Here is an 11,769-nt window from a genome sequence, read left to right as displayed (position 1 = left end):
GAGAAGCACATTTGTAGTTATTTTTTGACAAGGATTCACTGATTTAAAATCCCTTGTGGTGATTGCTGGTTAATTATTAATGCTAACCAGATTTTAACAAACGTTTTATATAAATAAATATATATCTATATCTATCTATATATAAACCCTCCTGTAGTCACACAATGACAGCAACATACAGGCAACCAATATACAGTCACCAATCATGTAAGAAATCGCTTAAATTCATTTTAAGTCGGATTATGTGAATTTAAGGAAGAATTTAAGCTTCGGTTTATTTTGGGGAAGATTCCTGCTCGTTTACCTCCCTCCCTCCCCCCGACACCTAGGAGCCCACATGCTGTGCAGCGTGCGCGGATGGGTGATGCCTCAAGAGCGCATCACTGGACGACAAAAAAAAAGCCAGCGCAAGACGCAGTGCCAGAATAGAGCAGCTTTGGCACGGGAGCTGCTTTACTTAAGTTTACACGGATAACTGGAATATCGGGATTGGGTATCCACGCCAAACCCGTATTTTTGTCTTGTGAAACCTCACTGACCATCTTTCCAGCGGCGAGGAACGATGTAGTGGAGAGAAGTGCAGGATCTCCACCAGAGGAGCGATCTCGGGATGCATGGGCACGGTTATGGGTGATCAGTGGCTTTTCGCAGTGGCAGGAACAGGACATGGGGAGGCACACAAAAAGTGGGGATAAATGAGTTTCGGGGCGCACAGGATGGACACTGTGGAGGTAATTCTCTCCGTGTTGGTGGTTGTGATTATAATCGTGTCGTTGCTGTCCAACGTTCTGGTGCTGATCTGCTTTCTGTACAACCCGGAGATCCGCAAGCAAGTCCCGGGTCTCTTCAACCTCAACCTCACCTTCTGCAACTTGTTGCTGACCGTGTCGAACATGCCGCTCACTTTGGTTGGACTTGTCAGCAAGGCTCAGCCGGGAGGGGACGGCTTCTGTCAGACCGTGGGCTTCATGGAGACCTTCCTGTCCACCAACTCGATGTTGAGCATGGCAGCGCTCAGCATTGACAGGTGGATCGCGGTAGTGTTCCCCCTGAGGTACCACTCCAAAATGCGCCACAAGGACGCAGCGTTCGTGCTGGGCTACACGTGGGCGCACTCCATATCCTTCTCCACGGTGGCCACTAGCCTCTCCTGGGTGGGATACCACCGGCTTTACGCGTCCTGCACACTGTCCAACCCGAGGGCGAGCAGTCGGACGCCTTTTGTTATCTTCACCGTGTTTTTCCACTCCTTCACATTCCTCCTTTCTTTTATAGTGCTGTGTGTCACATACCTCAAAGTATTTAAAGTGGCACGATTTCATTGCAAACGGATAGACGTTATTACAATGCAAACTTTGGTGCTGCTGGTGGATATACACCCCAGGTGAGTCGACTAAGATCGTGACTCTTTGTCCTTTTACTGTAATCTACAGTGCACTGTGCAAAAACGACTTTTTATTTTTATTTTTTAAAAAGAACAAGCTGTACAGTCTGCCGAGCAGAAAAGCAGAAAAAAAACCCCTCTGCTTCGCTTGATAATAAATCTGAAACTTGAAGTTGTATTTATCTACATTACTCAGAGGAGATGCAAAATATGTTCCTCTTTAATTTAATTGTAATTGCATTAAAAGAATGTGTCTGAATCTGGGCCTCTGTATAGCTGAGGATGACTAGCTCACACCCATTTCCCCAGATTAAATACCACCTGATTATTATGTCATCAGGTTCACACGTGTGAGTGCAAAAAGTTCAAATTGTAACAGCTCCACATGGGATTAGAACCCACCTGCAAATTAACTATATGAATATTAGATAACTGTACAGCTTTGGTCTCTCTTTAGTCTCTAACACTGATCATGAGCTCTCGTGTCCCCAGTGTCCGTCAGCGTTGCCTGGAGGAGCAGAAGAGGCGACGACAGAGAGCCACCAGGAAGATCAGCACCTTCATCGGCACCTTTATGCTCTGCTTTGCTCCCTATGTCATCACGCGGTGAGTGCTGGAGGGAGATCCTGGTGGGGTGGGTGGGAGTCAGACGGTATGTGTGTGTGTGTGGGGAATCCATCCTGGCACAATGCAGCACACACAGCCTTTTATCTTTCTGCTGACCACTCCCACTTCCTCTCTGCCACCTCTCCACGCTGACCTTGTGATAGGTAATATGCCTCCACTGCTGCGGCGATGCCGCCACATAAGCGCCTCTAAAGCTCAGGTACTACGAACGCATCATTTATTCAGGTAAAACCCACTTCATCCATCACAGGTCCCAAAGATGACATGCGACTTGACAAGTGGAGGAAATATGCATTTGTAAGTGGGCATTATCCACCCTGGGCTCGGTATGTGAAATAGAAGGCCGGACATATCTGAGGCTGTGAGTAGGAACAACACACGCAGGTGATGGTACCGATTGTAGTGTTGACACAGTGTGGGGAAGCATCAGAAGCCAATAATGACAAATTTGCTGATTGGGTGAGGGCGAGAGAGAGAGAGAGGGAGAAAGAGTGTGTGTGTGTGTGTGTGTGTGTGTTCAATTTAATTTATTGAAAACTGTGAATGTCAACAGCTGCTGGCTGCAAGTTTAATTGTCCTTAATTATAGCATGTCTATTGTATTGTATTGTATTGTATTGTATTGTATTGTATTGTATTCTATTCTATTCAACATTTACAAACATCTTTTTAAATTTTATTGTAACTTTTATCATTTCTTTATTTAAATATTTGAATGAAAATATCCATCTTCTTATATTGTTATATTTTCAACCCCATATATGCACAAGACATTTTAATTTGTTAAATACTTAATTTGATTTTTCACTGGTGGAGGTTAAGACATGAGAAATATTGCGTTCTAACAAAACGAGCTAGTGAGTCTGAAGCACAGTGGAATATTTCAGATATCTTGTCGGGAATGCGGTCACTGTGCTGCCTTCTTCATCATCCGGATTTGCTTAAATGCTTTTGACATCTCATAATAATGGCCTCTCCCCAACAGTCATCATCAAATAGCTGTTATTGTTACATAATGATGTTTTCCTGTCACATTTGGAATCCTACAGAGCTCTTTTAGACATTTGATGTCTTGATCTGAGTCATAGTTTTCCTGATACGTCAAAGGGGGACAGTGTGAAAATGATGGGGGCCCCTCAGGACATGGACTGTTAAACTAAGTGTAATTACACCGTCACATAAATCTCTGTGCCGTGTTATTAGTTGGAATATGCTTACACCTGAGTCTCGTGTCTTTTAGACATCACTGAAGGTGCTCCCTGTGGTACTCAGCCACTGACAACCACGTCACCTTCGTGCCCCGATCAGCCTGAAATCAATATTGGAACACGGCAGACAACTACAAAGCAGGACTGACTTTTTGTGATGCATTGTGGGATACGTCGGGGCAATAGATATTGATTACAGTTCTCTTTTAAGCGTTCTAGTTTGGGTTCATCCAGTAAGTCAGTGAGGACATCACTCCTGTGCCTTAAACCAATTTAGCAAAAGCAAAGGTTTGGAAAAGCGACTCATGTTTAAGGAAGGAAGCTCCCAGGAGAAGGAAAGAAGTTTGACTGGACAAATTAGTACAAATCTTTGCTTCCACTGATGGCAGTAATGACTAACCCATCAGAATTTACCCTAGATGGTTTCCTGCAAGAGTCGCTTCCACTAGCGCGTAATATCCTGGGGAAACGAAGATTGACAGGCGATCCAGTCAGCCTGGCACAGTTCCTATCTGCCCTCATGTCTCCATTAAAGACTAAATGAATAAATAAAGTCCTGCTTTTGGTCTAGTATTACTGGTAGTTGCTAATGGAAAATGGAAAGCAATCTAGTTGCCTCTATAACAACCCCACTGACAGAAGGACATTGACTCTGCCTTCAGGTCTGTGGTTTTAGTGGACTTCCCCCTTAGTTGGTTTCAAATTTCCTTTTAGATATTTTAATATTATCGTCACCAGCGCGCCTTCATGCCAGCAGAAAATATTATGCAGACTTCATATTAAATTCGACTTCCACATAGCATGTACTGCATACTAATTGTCATACTATTTCAGCAAAAGAATAATCCAACATTTATCACACACATACATTCGGTGTCAGCCATCTATCATACAGACAGAGCAGAATGTCTTTTATAAGACTGATTGCTTATTCTTCCTTGCCAACATTGTTCTGATACAATTTTTGTTTCAAGCGCCAGCGATTCATTTTAATTATTTTCCAGCTGTTATCTTCTCCATTTCCAATGTGCGCTGAATTAATAGCGAATACTATCCTTCAATGTGTTGTCAAAAAGTTAGTATAGAGGATTTGCATAGTCTGTAGTGTGCTGTAGTGTGTTTTGTTTTAACCATTTTTAAAAATATGTCTGTATCGCATTTAACTTGTCTGGCCTGATAAGAAACAATGGCTTCCTGTAAACGTCTGTCATTAAAATGTGACAAGTGTAGAATGGATTTCAAAACAAAAAACCCCTCACCACCTCCGAGGGTGACGTTTCCACATACTTGGACCAACAGCACTCCCATTTTCTTATTCATACAGCATCAATAATAGATGACCACACGCCACTGTACATTCTCTCCATTCCAGAGGGCTGGTAACTAATTATAATCTGAGTATATTATGCTGAAAGCTCCCCCCCCAGTGCATCCTCTGATGCTCGTTTGATGCAGGGGTCATTGTGTGCACGGAAAATGCCCTGCTGGGCTGTGGGGCAGCTGACGAAACCTTCTGTTCATTCCAGCTCTGTGGTACGAGTGGGCAAATGCCAGAGATGGCTGCTGGTCGGCCCTTTTCTAGCTGCCGCCAAAGTGCTGAATCGTGCGCGGAGTGATCCCCCGAGTATTTATCGTAGCTGATAGATATTTAACAAACCCTAAAATGAGAGAACGCGTAAAATAAGTAATGGGGCTCTACGAGCAGGAGAGAGATCTCTGAGGGAGCGTCTAAATCAAATAAGTTCAAACAGGAGAATTTGTTTCTTGTGCTGGAAGCACGCGTCGTCTTCTGTCCTTCATGATCGCTTGCTGGGCCTTCAATACCAGCTACCAATCAAGGTTAATTGGCTTGTTTCTAGACTCTCATCACTGCTTAGACAAGGTTGCTTCATACTTCTGCCTTTACTGTCATGCCAAATTGCCTGTTTTCAAATAAGAAATTAGACATAATAGCTTCAAGGCAAGTGTTGCCACTGTTTTACATAATGAATGCCTACGTTTAATCTTGTGGTTGACTGCAGATATGATAATAGCATTCGAGGTCGCTCTGGTCAAAGTGGTTAATGACTGCAAGGGCGTGTGATCCAGTATGTACTCACGTGCAAAAAAGGGAAGCTCCACCCTCAGGTTGGCGTTGTGCTGTGGCGCTGACATGAAGGCGGTGGAGCCTGACTAAAAGATTTGTTACTGACAAATCATTGTTGGAGTGGCCGGGCCTGGTGTCAAAAGACGCTGGCTGCCTAATGAGCTACAGACGCCTTCGATTGTCGCTGTTGTGTTTGAGGCTCTGCAGCTGTGGCAACGCTGTCTGGAGCTTGTGTTTGGTAAAATCCTAGATTTTGGGGCTGGTTACTATGGCTGCCACACCATTGATGTAACAACATTGGCTGTCGATATAGAAAATCTGATGATTTATTTCTTTATTTTTGCTGCATAAGACCCTGGAGCATTGGTACACGCTCCAGCTCGCTCTCACCCCTAACACCCTCTCTTTATGCTTGCCTGCAGCATTGTGGAGTTATTCCCAGCGGTGCCTATCAACCCCCACTGGGGAATCGTCTCCAAGTGCTTAACTTACAGCAAGGCCGCCTGCGACCCTTTCGTGTACTCCCTGCTCCGACACCAGTACAAGAAGACGTGCACTGATATCGTCAATAGGCTGCTGAAGCGCAGCTCGCTGAACGCGTCCGGGGACAGCCAGGACAACCGAGTCAACAGCATACCAACGACGGAGTGATGGCCAATGTGTTGGGTTGGAGGGGTGCCTGTGTGTATGTGTGTGTGTGTGCTGCAGAATGAAGGGACACGGTGTGAGAGTTGACCTGGCAGCTCTCACTGAACCATAAAGAAGATTTATCGTCAGTGAAGAAGAGGACAGAACTGGTGGTTCCTCTCCACGTCTGCTTGAATCTAGCCTGACATGCCCTTCATAAACGGGAAAGCTACAACAAACAAGGGCAAATCAATGCGCAGCAGCAGCACTGTGCTTGCATACCGAGTACCCAGAGGAGGCGATCAGTGCAGTGAACTTGTTGCGAGTGCAATAAGTAATGGAAGATTTCACATCCACCTGGAGAGACAGACACAGTCATGCAAAGAAGAATGGGCCCTCCGTAAGCTTCACTAGGTTAGCTTCCAGTTGGAGATAAAGAGTATCTATTTGTAGAGTATTTATTTGTTTTGACACAAAAAAAGGACAAGGAATTGGTGTGTGTGCGTTGTTTTTGTCTGTGCAAAGGTTAAATGTCCAAACCGTATGTAGCATTCAAAACTAGCCTTGTCAAAACCTCATATAAAACCAAGTCCTGTAATTGTATAACAGATGAAACCGTACTGCAGAGACGACAGTTCAGCTCAGGATATTTCAAGTATACTGGGGTACAACGCACGCGGAACCTAAACACGTTTTATTTTTGTAGTATCTTGCCTTGTAGTGTCACGAAAAAAAGGAGAGATGTGTTACTTTTGCTTACTTCACGTGCATAAATACATTTGCATCGTTTATGCCCTGAGCAGCTATTTTGAAGGACTTAGAGGCTCAGCGAAGCGGAGTTGTAAATGAAAAAAAATGGGCCTTCCAACTGCATCTGGTCCCGTGACTGACATGAGCCCCTCAGGTTGTTCAGTCAAGTGAACCATGCTTGACTGTGCTGACCTGGGTTTGTGCATGCAACGGGCAGTGAATGTGTCCATCACAGCTGGGGAGGAAAGCAGAAAAGACCGCTGTAAAAACAAGCTACTTGTTCTCACTGAAGAAAGAGGTCAACTTTGCCTTAAATTGAGGTCATAATTCAACAGAAGCTTCATTGAGCTGTTCAAAATTTGAAATTTAAAGCTGCCTGGATGCCGACTTTTGGGAATAAAACAATTCATTTGGCAAAAATGGGTTTGACAATTTTAATATCTTTATTCTGTTAAAAAAATAGTTTATAGTTTATTTTTTAATCGGTGTGAGTTTATAAATGTCTCAATGTTCTGTTGCTAAACTTTGAGGCGGACAACACATTTAACACACCCAGTGAACCATGTGATGAACCAACATGCTCATAATCAGAATTTAATGCTTTACACGGGACGCTAGCTCGCTGTGCTAACCAACAAATTTAGATTTTTAATATTCTCCGTTAGTGTTAACTCCATTAAGACAGTTAGCCTCCCACAGAAGCAATAGATGTACCAATAAAGTCCAATTAGAGTATTGTGGGATAACCAAAAAGTCAGTTTCTGTTAGAATATTCTCAATAAATTGTGTGATGTGATTACTATAAATCACACCATCAGTGGGAATTTAAAGGAACTATTTCCTTTTTTTTTCTATACTTCCACAAAGACATGGAAAATGTTTTTTTTTCTCCATATTTGCCGACTATCCAGGCAGATTTTGAAGACAGTCATGCTGATAAAATGCTTTTATAATGTATGTTTTCATATACAGCACATATAGGAAGCAGCTCAGTAATGAGAGGTGCCTACATTCGACTACATTTGGCTCTATAAAATCAATTTAATCCTTTTAAACTGAGATTTTAACGCCACGTGGATAGACTCTATATAACAGTGGGCCATCTGTCAGATGCTGTCTGCGTGTTTAGTTAGTGCCAATAGAATTTAGCAGTAATCAACCTTTGAGCCAAAAATTAGAAGCTGCGGTTTAACAGCGACTTTATTTCTTGTTTCTGCTATTTCTCATCACTCAGATGAAAAATTTCTGCTAATACAGAGGAGAGACGGTTGTCTTGGATATATGACACATTGCATAGTGCTGAGTGACACGCCAAGACAACCAATGCCTTAAATTCTGTGAAATAGTTGTTTATCAATATAGATCTATAGATATAATCAATAAATGCCTTATTCGCCTCTGTTAATGAACACTTCATGATTTAGAAACGGCCTCTGTGTGTCTGTACCCGCTTCTCACGGTAGCGTCTTGCTGATGTAGTGAACACGGCACTGATGTAGAGTAGTCATTGTTGGCAAATTTAGACGATGGCCGTGAAAGGTATTTTTGTGTCTTTTTGATATATATATAATGCATCAGTGTGATTTAAGATGACACTATATGTTCGAGTGTTAAAGAATGTGCTGCTTTAAATGCTAATTTTAAATGTTGTCGGCAGTGTTTCGGGAGAGGATTGAGGCCACGCAGAACTTTCAACTTTCATATCTTATTCTAATTTTCTGACCTTTTTCTTTTAATTCTCAGAAACATGTTGAACTTTACTGAGTACAAAAAGAAAAAAAAAACCTCTAAAAGCAGATCAATAATCTGAGCAAAAAGAGAAACTCATATACATTCTCCACACGTGGCCCTGATCCTCTTCTCTAGATGATGATCTGAGTGTAATATACCTCATTTTGTTATAGTGATGGACCTGACTGCCTGATTTGTTCTATGTACCTCCTAATTTATTAATCTCATGTATCAATGCTGCTAAATATGGCTAAGATATCATGATTAGCACATAGGGTGGTGAAGAAGAAAACACGAGGATGACTGTATCCAAGTTTGATCATGATGATTAAAATAAGATTTAGAATTTGTAGATGCCTGTGTTTTTTTTTTTTTTTTAATAATCTCTGGTTGGTTCTCAAGTTTTAAACAGCATTAATTATTTATTGTGATTTTTTTATGATGTGAAACATGTCAGGAGTTCATCAGTGGTTACAGCAACAGACATCTTAAACATTTTCTTATAATATATATAAAGGGAAGGTTGTACAGTGTGAATAGCAGTAGTCCAAGTACGAAACCTTGTGGAATCCCTTGTTTCAACTTAAATTTATATCAAAGTTTCAGTCTGGGAAACAGGAATTGGAACAACTTAATTCAGTTAATTAATGACATGTTCAAATGACCCCAATAAAATGTTGTAAGCGTTTGGAATTACTTCCTCCACCCAGAAGTTGATTGATGAATCATCTTTTCGAATGTGCGTGATTGAGACGGCGAAATGGTCACAGTTTGATCAGAGGGACATGACCTCAGGACCAACAGCGATTCCACATGATTTCACCCTCAATCAGACGGAGGCGCGGGGCAAAGCGATGTTCCTGTTCACACCACAGCACAGGCGGTAACGAAACAACCTCGGCCACCCGCTGAGATCGTGCACCCCAGTGCACTCTCCAGGAGCCGTTGATTGCCGTCAGGCGGATGGCGATGACCATAATACGCGGCTTAATTACGGTTGGCCTCGGTCCTCTGGGTCAGCTCACCCCACTGAGCGGGAAATAAACTATATCTCAGCGTGAAAATTGGACACCTTGTGTTGTGTTTGCCATCAAAAGCCTTCTTTTGTTTTTATTAAAGTTTTTTTTTTTTTATCCGAGAATCACAGGAGTAACCTTTAAAGTCTCAAAACTCCAAATCTAGCGGCTAGCTTTCATCAAAACAAAATAAAATGAGGTCAGGATGTTTTTATGAATACATGAAAACCAGGGGGGAATGCCACTCCGAGACAGTAAATATTAACTTATTTTTGGTCTGAACGTGTGATGGAGTGCCCTGAAGTTCCCTGATCTATCTAGAAACTAAATCCAGGTGGTGCATTTTCTTCAACTTGTCTGTGCTCTCTGCACTGATACATACACGTCGGCATGCTGTCTATGCCCTCACTGCACCTCCAGCAAATTGTATCAGGGTTTCTTTAGTGGTAAAGTGTAAATAATAAAGTATTACACAGCTTTGTCTTGCAGAGCTGCATCCGGTTGATGGAATAGTGGGGCTTTTATGTATGCTACAAGCACAAAGAAACCCAGCTGTTGTACCTTTTCTACCTTTTCTTAGTTGTGGGTCCGTTCTTGCCTTGTCTAACGATGTGCTATGGAAACTGGTCTGACTGTGCAACACTCCAGAAGATCATAAACAAAGACAATACTTAACATTTTCCGCCATCTGCTATTGCTCCTGCCATCTGGAAGATGCTACAAAGTCTTAGAAACCACCACTTCCAGTCTCAGGAAGACCGTTTTCCCAATTGCCATCGGTCGACTAAACTAGCACCCCTGTTGATGTTGATATGGCAACCACACCTTATGGGTAATATGTAATATTACTGTGGAATAATGGGCAAAATAAATTAGGTATCTGCAGTTTGAATGCCGAGTGAAGACTTGGATATTCCTCAATCTTCTCAATAACCAGTTTTATTACACTTCAATTAAAAACCATCCAGGTAATCAGCAATGATGTCTACATGCTAACAGCAGGATTAGCTTAGCTAAATTGGCCGAGAAATCATTCCCGTTATTCTTAAATTGTAATTGAGTCTGCCGCATCTTGTCTTCCTTGTCTCTGATTAAAATTTCCATGTGGAGAGCCAGGAAAACAAGCAAATCCTTTTGGGTTCATGTTGCCATAGCAATTTGAACTCTCCAGTGGTCTGAATGCCAAGCCGTTTTTCAGCATGATTTTCAACATTCTTCCTTCATCAGTCCAATTTGAGGTCGGATCGGCTCCGAGAACTTCACCCACAGTTGTGTCTTCTACGTTCTACGGACGTTGGTGGTCAGTTTAATACCTTAATCTCGTAATGCGGAAGCCAAGTTTGGGGATTCTCAGGTACGGTAATCTCAGGTTAGGTTTGATTTGGCATTTGTTAAAATCTTCATTATCTTGGTTCATGGTTGCAACATTAAGGAATTCCTGCTTCGCATGGAATTTGTGAAAAGCTGTGGAAAAGTTTGGCTAAAATACAAACTGCTTCCCTTCATTTTCTCCACAGAATTGTACAAACTCGGAGGTTTGTTTAAAGTGGAAACAGGCAATGTTTCCCTCCAAGAGTTTCTAGATCGCAATATTATTGGCGCTGCTGTCACAAAAGGAAACAGATCGCCTCTAGAGGCCAAGGTCGCATGGGTTTGTTGCTTTCATTCCTGGCTTCTTCCTAGCTTCTCTTTTGTTTTGTTCTGACTGTGTTCGTTAGCTGTTGTCTTATCAAAATAGTTACCAGTAGCTGTTTAACATTGTGACGGGCTCGCATGGGTTAGGAGCACGACGAGGGCCGATGAGATAAGCAAGCCTTCGACAGTATCCTTGTTAAGGATTACATGGTCCCTGGTCATGGATCAGTCAAAATCTGGTTTGTAGGGAACCAAAATAAATGTGGACGTGTTTCCAATGTTTCCATCTGAAATCCTGTCCAGTTCACTCTTCTCATGCTCCGACAGCGTTGCCACATTTCCAGACCCCCCCAGTAACAAGTGCAGCATGGTTCTATTTCCAGCCAAAGACCGGGGTTGCAAGGCGCTGGAGTTTTCTTTATATGGAAAAGAAATATTGTAAAATTGTTTCTGCATCTGAAGCAGAAAATTGCGTAAGATGTCCAAATAGATTCCCTCGTTTCTTTTCATCCAAACCTTTCATCCACCAGGCTTGTCTTTGGTGCTCTGGCCATCTTTGAAGTCCGTCAATCGCACAGTGTCTGTCAGTGGCAGTTGGTGTGTGTCAAAGGGAAAGATTAAGAGCTGATTTTCCCCGCGCCGCACGCCGAGCTCATCCCCCGTGATACCCACGCAGCACTCCAACACTTCAGAGGCTGGACCGACT

General features: G+C 42.6%; 1 protein-coding gene across 1 annotated transcript; it reads left to right on the top strand.

The window, feature by feature from the left end:
- Positions 1-359: 359 nt before the first annotated feature.
- Positions 360-8,191, top strand: LOC101075721 (G-protein coupled receptor 26). Its single transcript, XM_003961222.2, has 3 exons — positions 360-1,384; positions 1,877-1,990; positions 5,727-8,191. Exons 1-3 carry the CDS (start codon positions 696-698, stop codon positions 5,953-5,955), a joined length of 1,032 nt encoding a protein of 343 aa, XP_003961271.2. The 5' UTR covers positions 360-695; the 3' UTR covers positions 5,956-8,191.
- The last annotated feature ends 3,578 nt before the right edge of the window (positions 8,192-11,769 follow it).

The sequence above is a fragment of the Takifugu rubripes genome, chromosome 1 (genome assembly GCF_901000725.2).
Source record: "Takifugu rubripes chromosome 1, fTakRub1.2, whole genome shotgun sequence".
NCBI classification, from domain to species: Eukaryota; Metazoa; Chordata; class Actinopteri; order Tetraodontiformes; family Tetraodontidae; genus Takifugu; species Takifugu rubripes.
The sequence above is the reverse complement of the archived record's forward strand: the minus strand, read 5'-3'. Positions and strand labels throughout refer to the sequence as shown.

Bases quoted from the DNA above. Each gene is read 5' to 3' on its own strand.
- LOC101075721 (XM_003961222.2), top strand. From the start codon at position 696: ATGAGTTTCGGGGCGCACAGGATGGACACTGTGGAGGTAATTCTCTCC. The intron at 1,385-1,876 runs GTGAGTCGACTA...TCGTGTCCCCAG, and splicing joins CTGGTGGATATACACCCCAG to TGTCCGTCAGCGTTGCCTGG. The intron at 1,991-5,726 runs GTGAGTGCTGGA...GCTTGCCTGCAG, and splicing joins GCTCCCTATGTCATCACGCG to CATTGTGGAGTTATTCCCAG.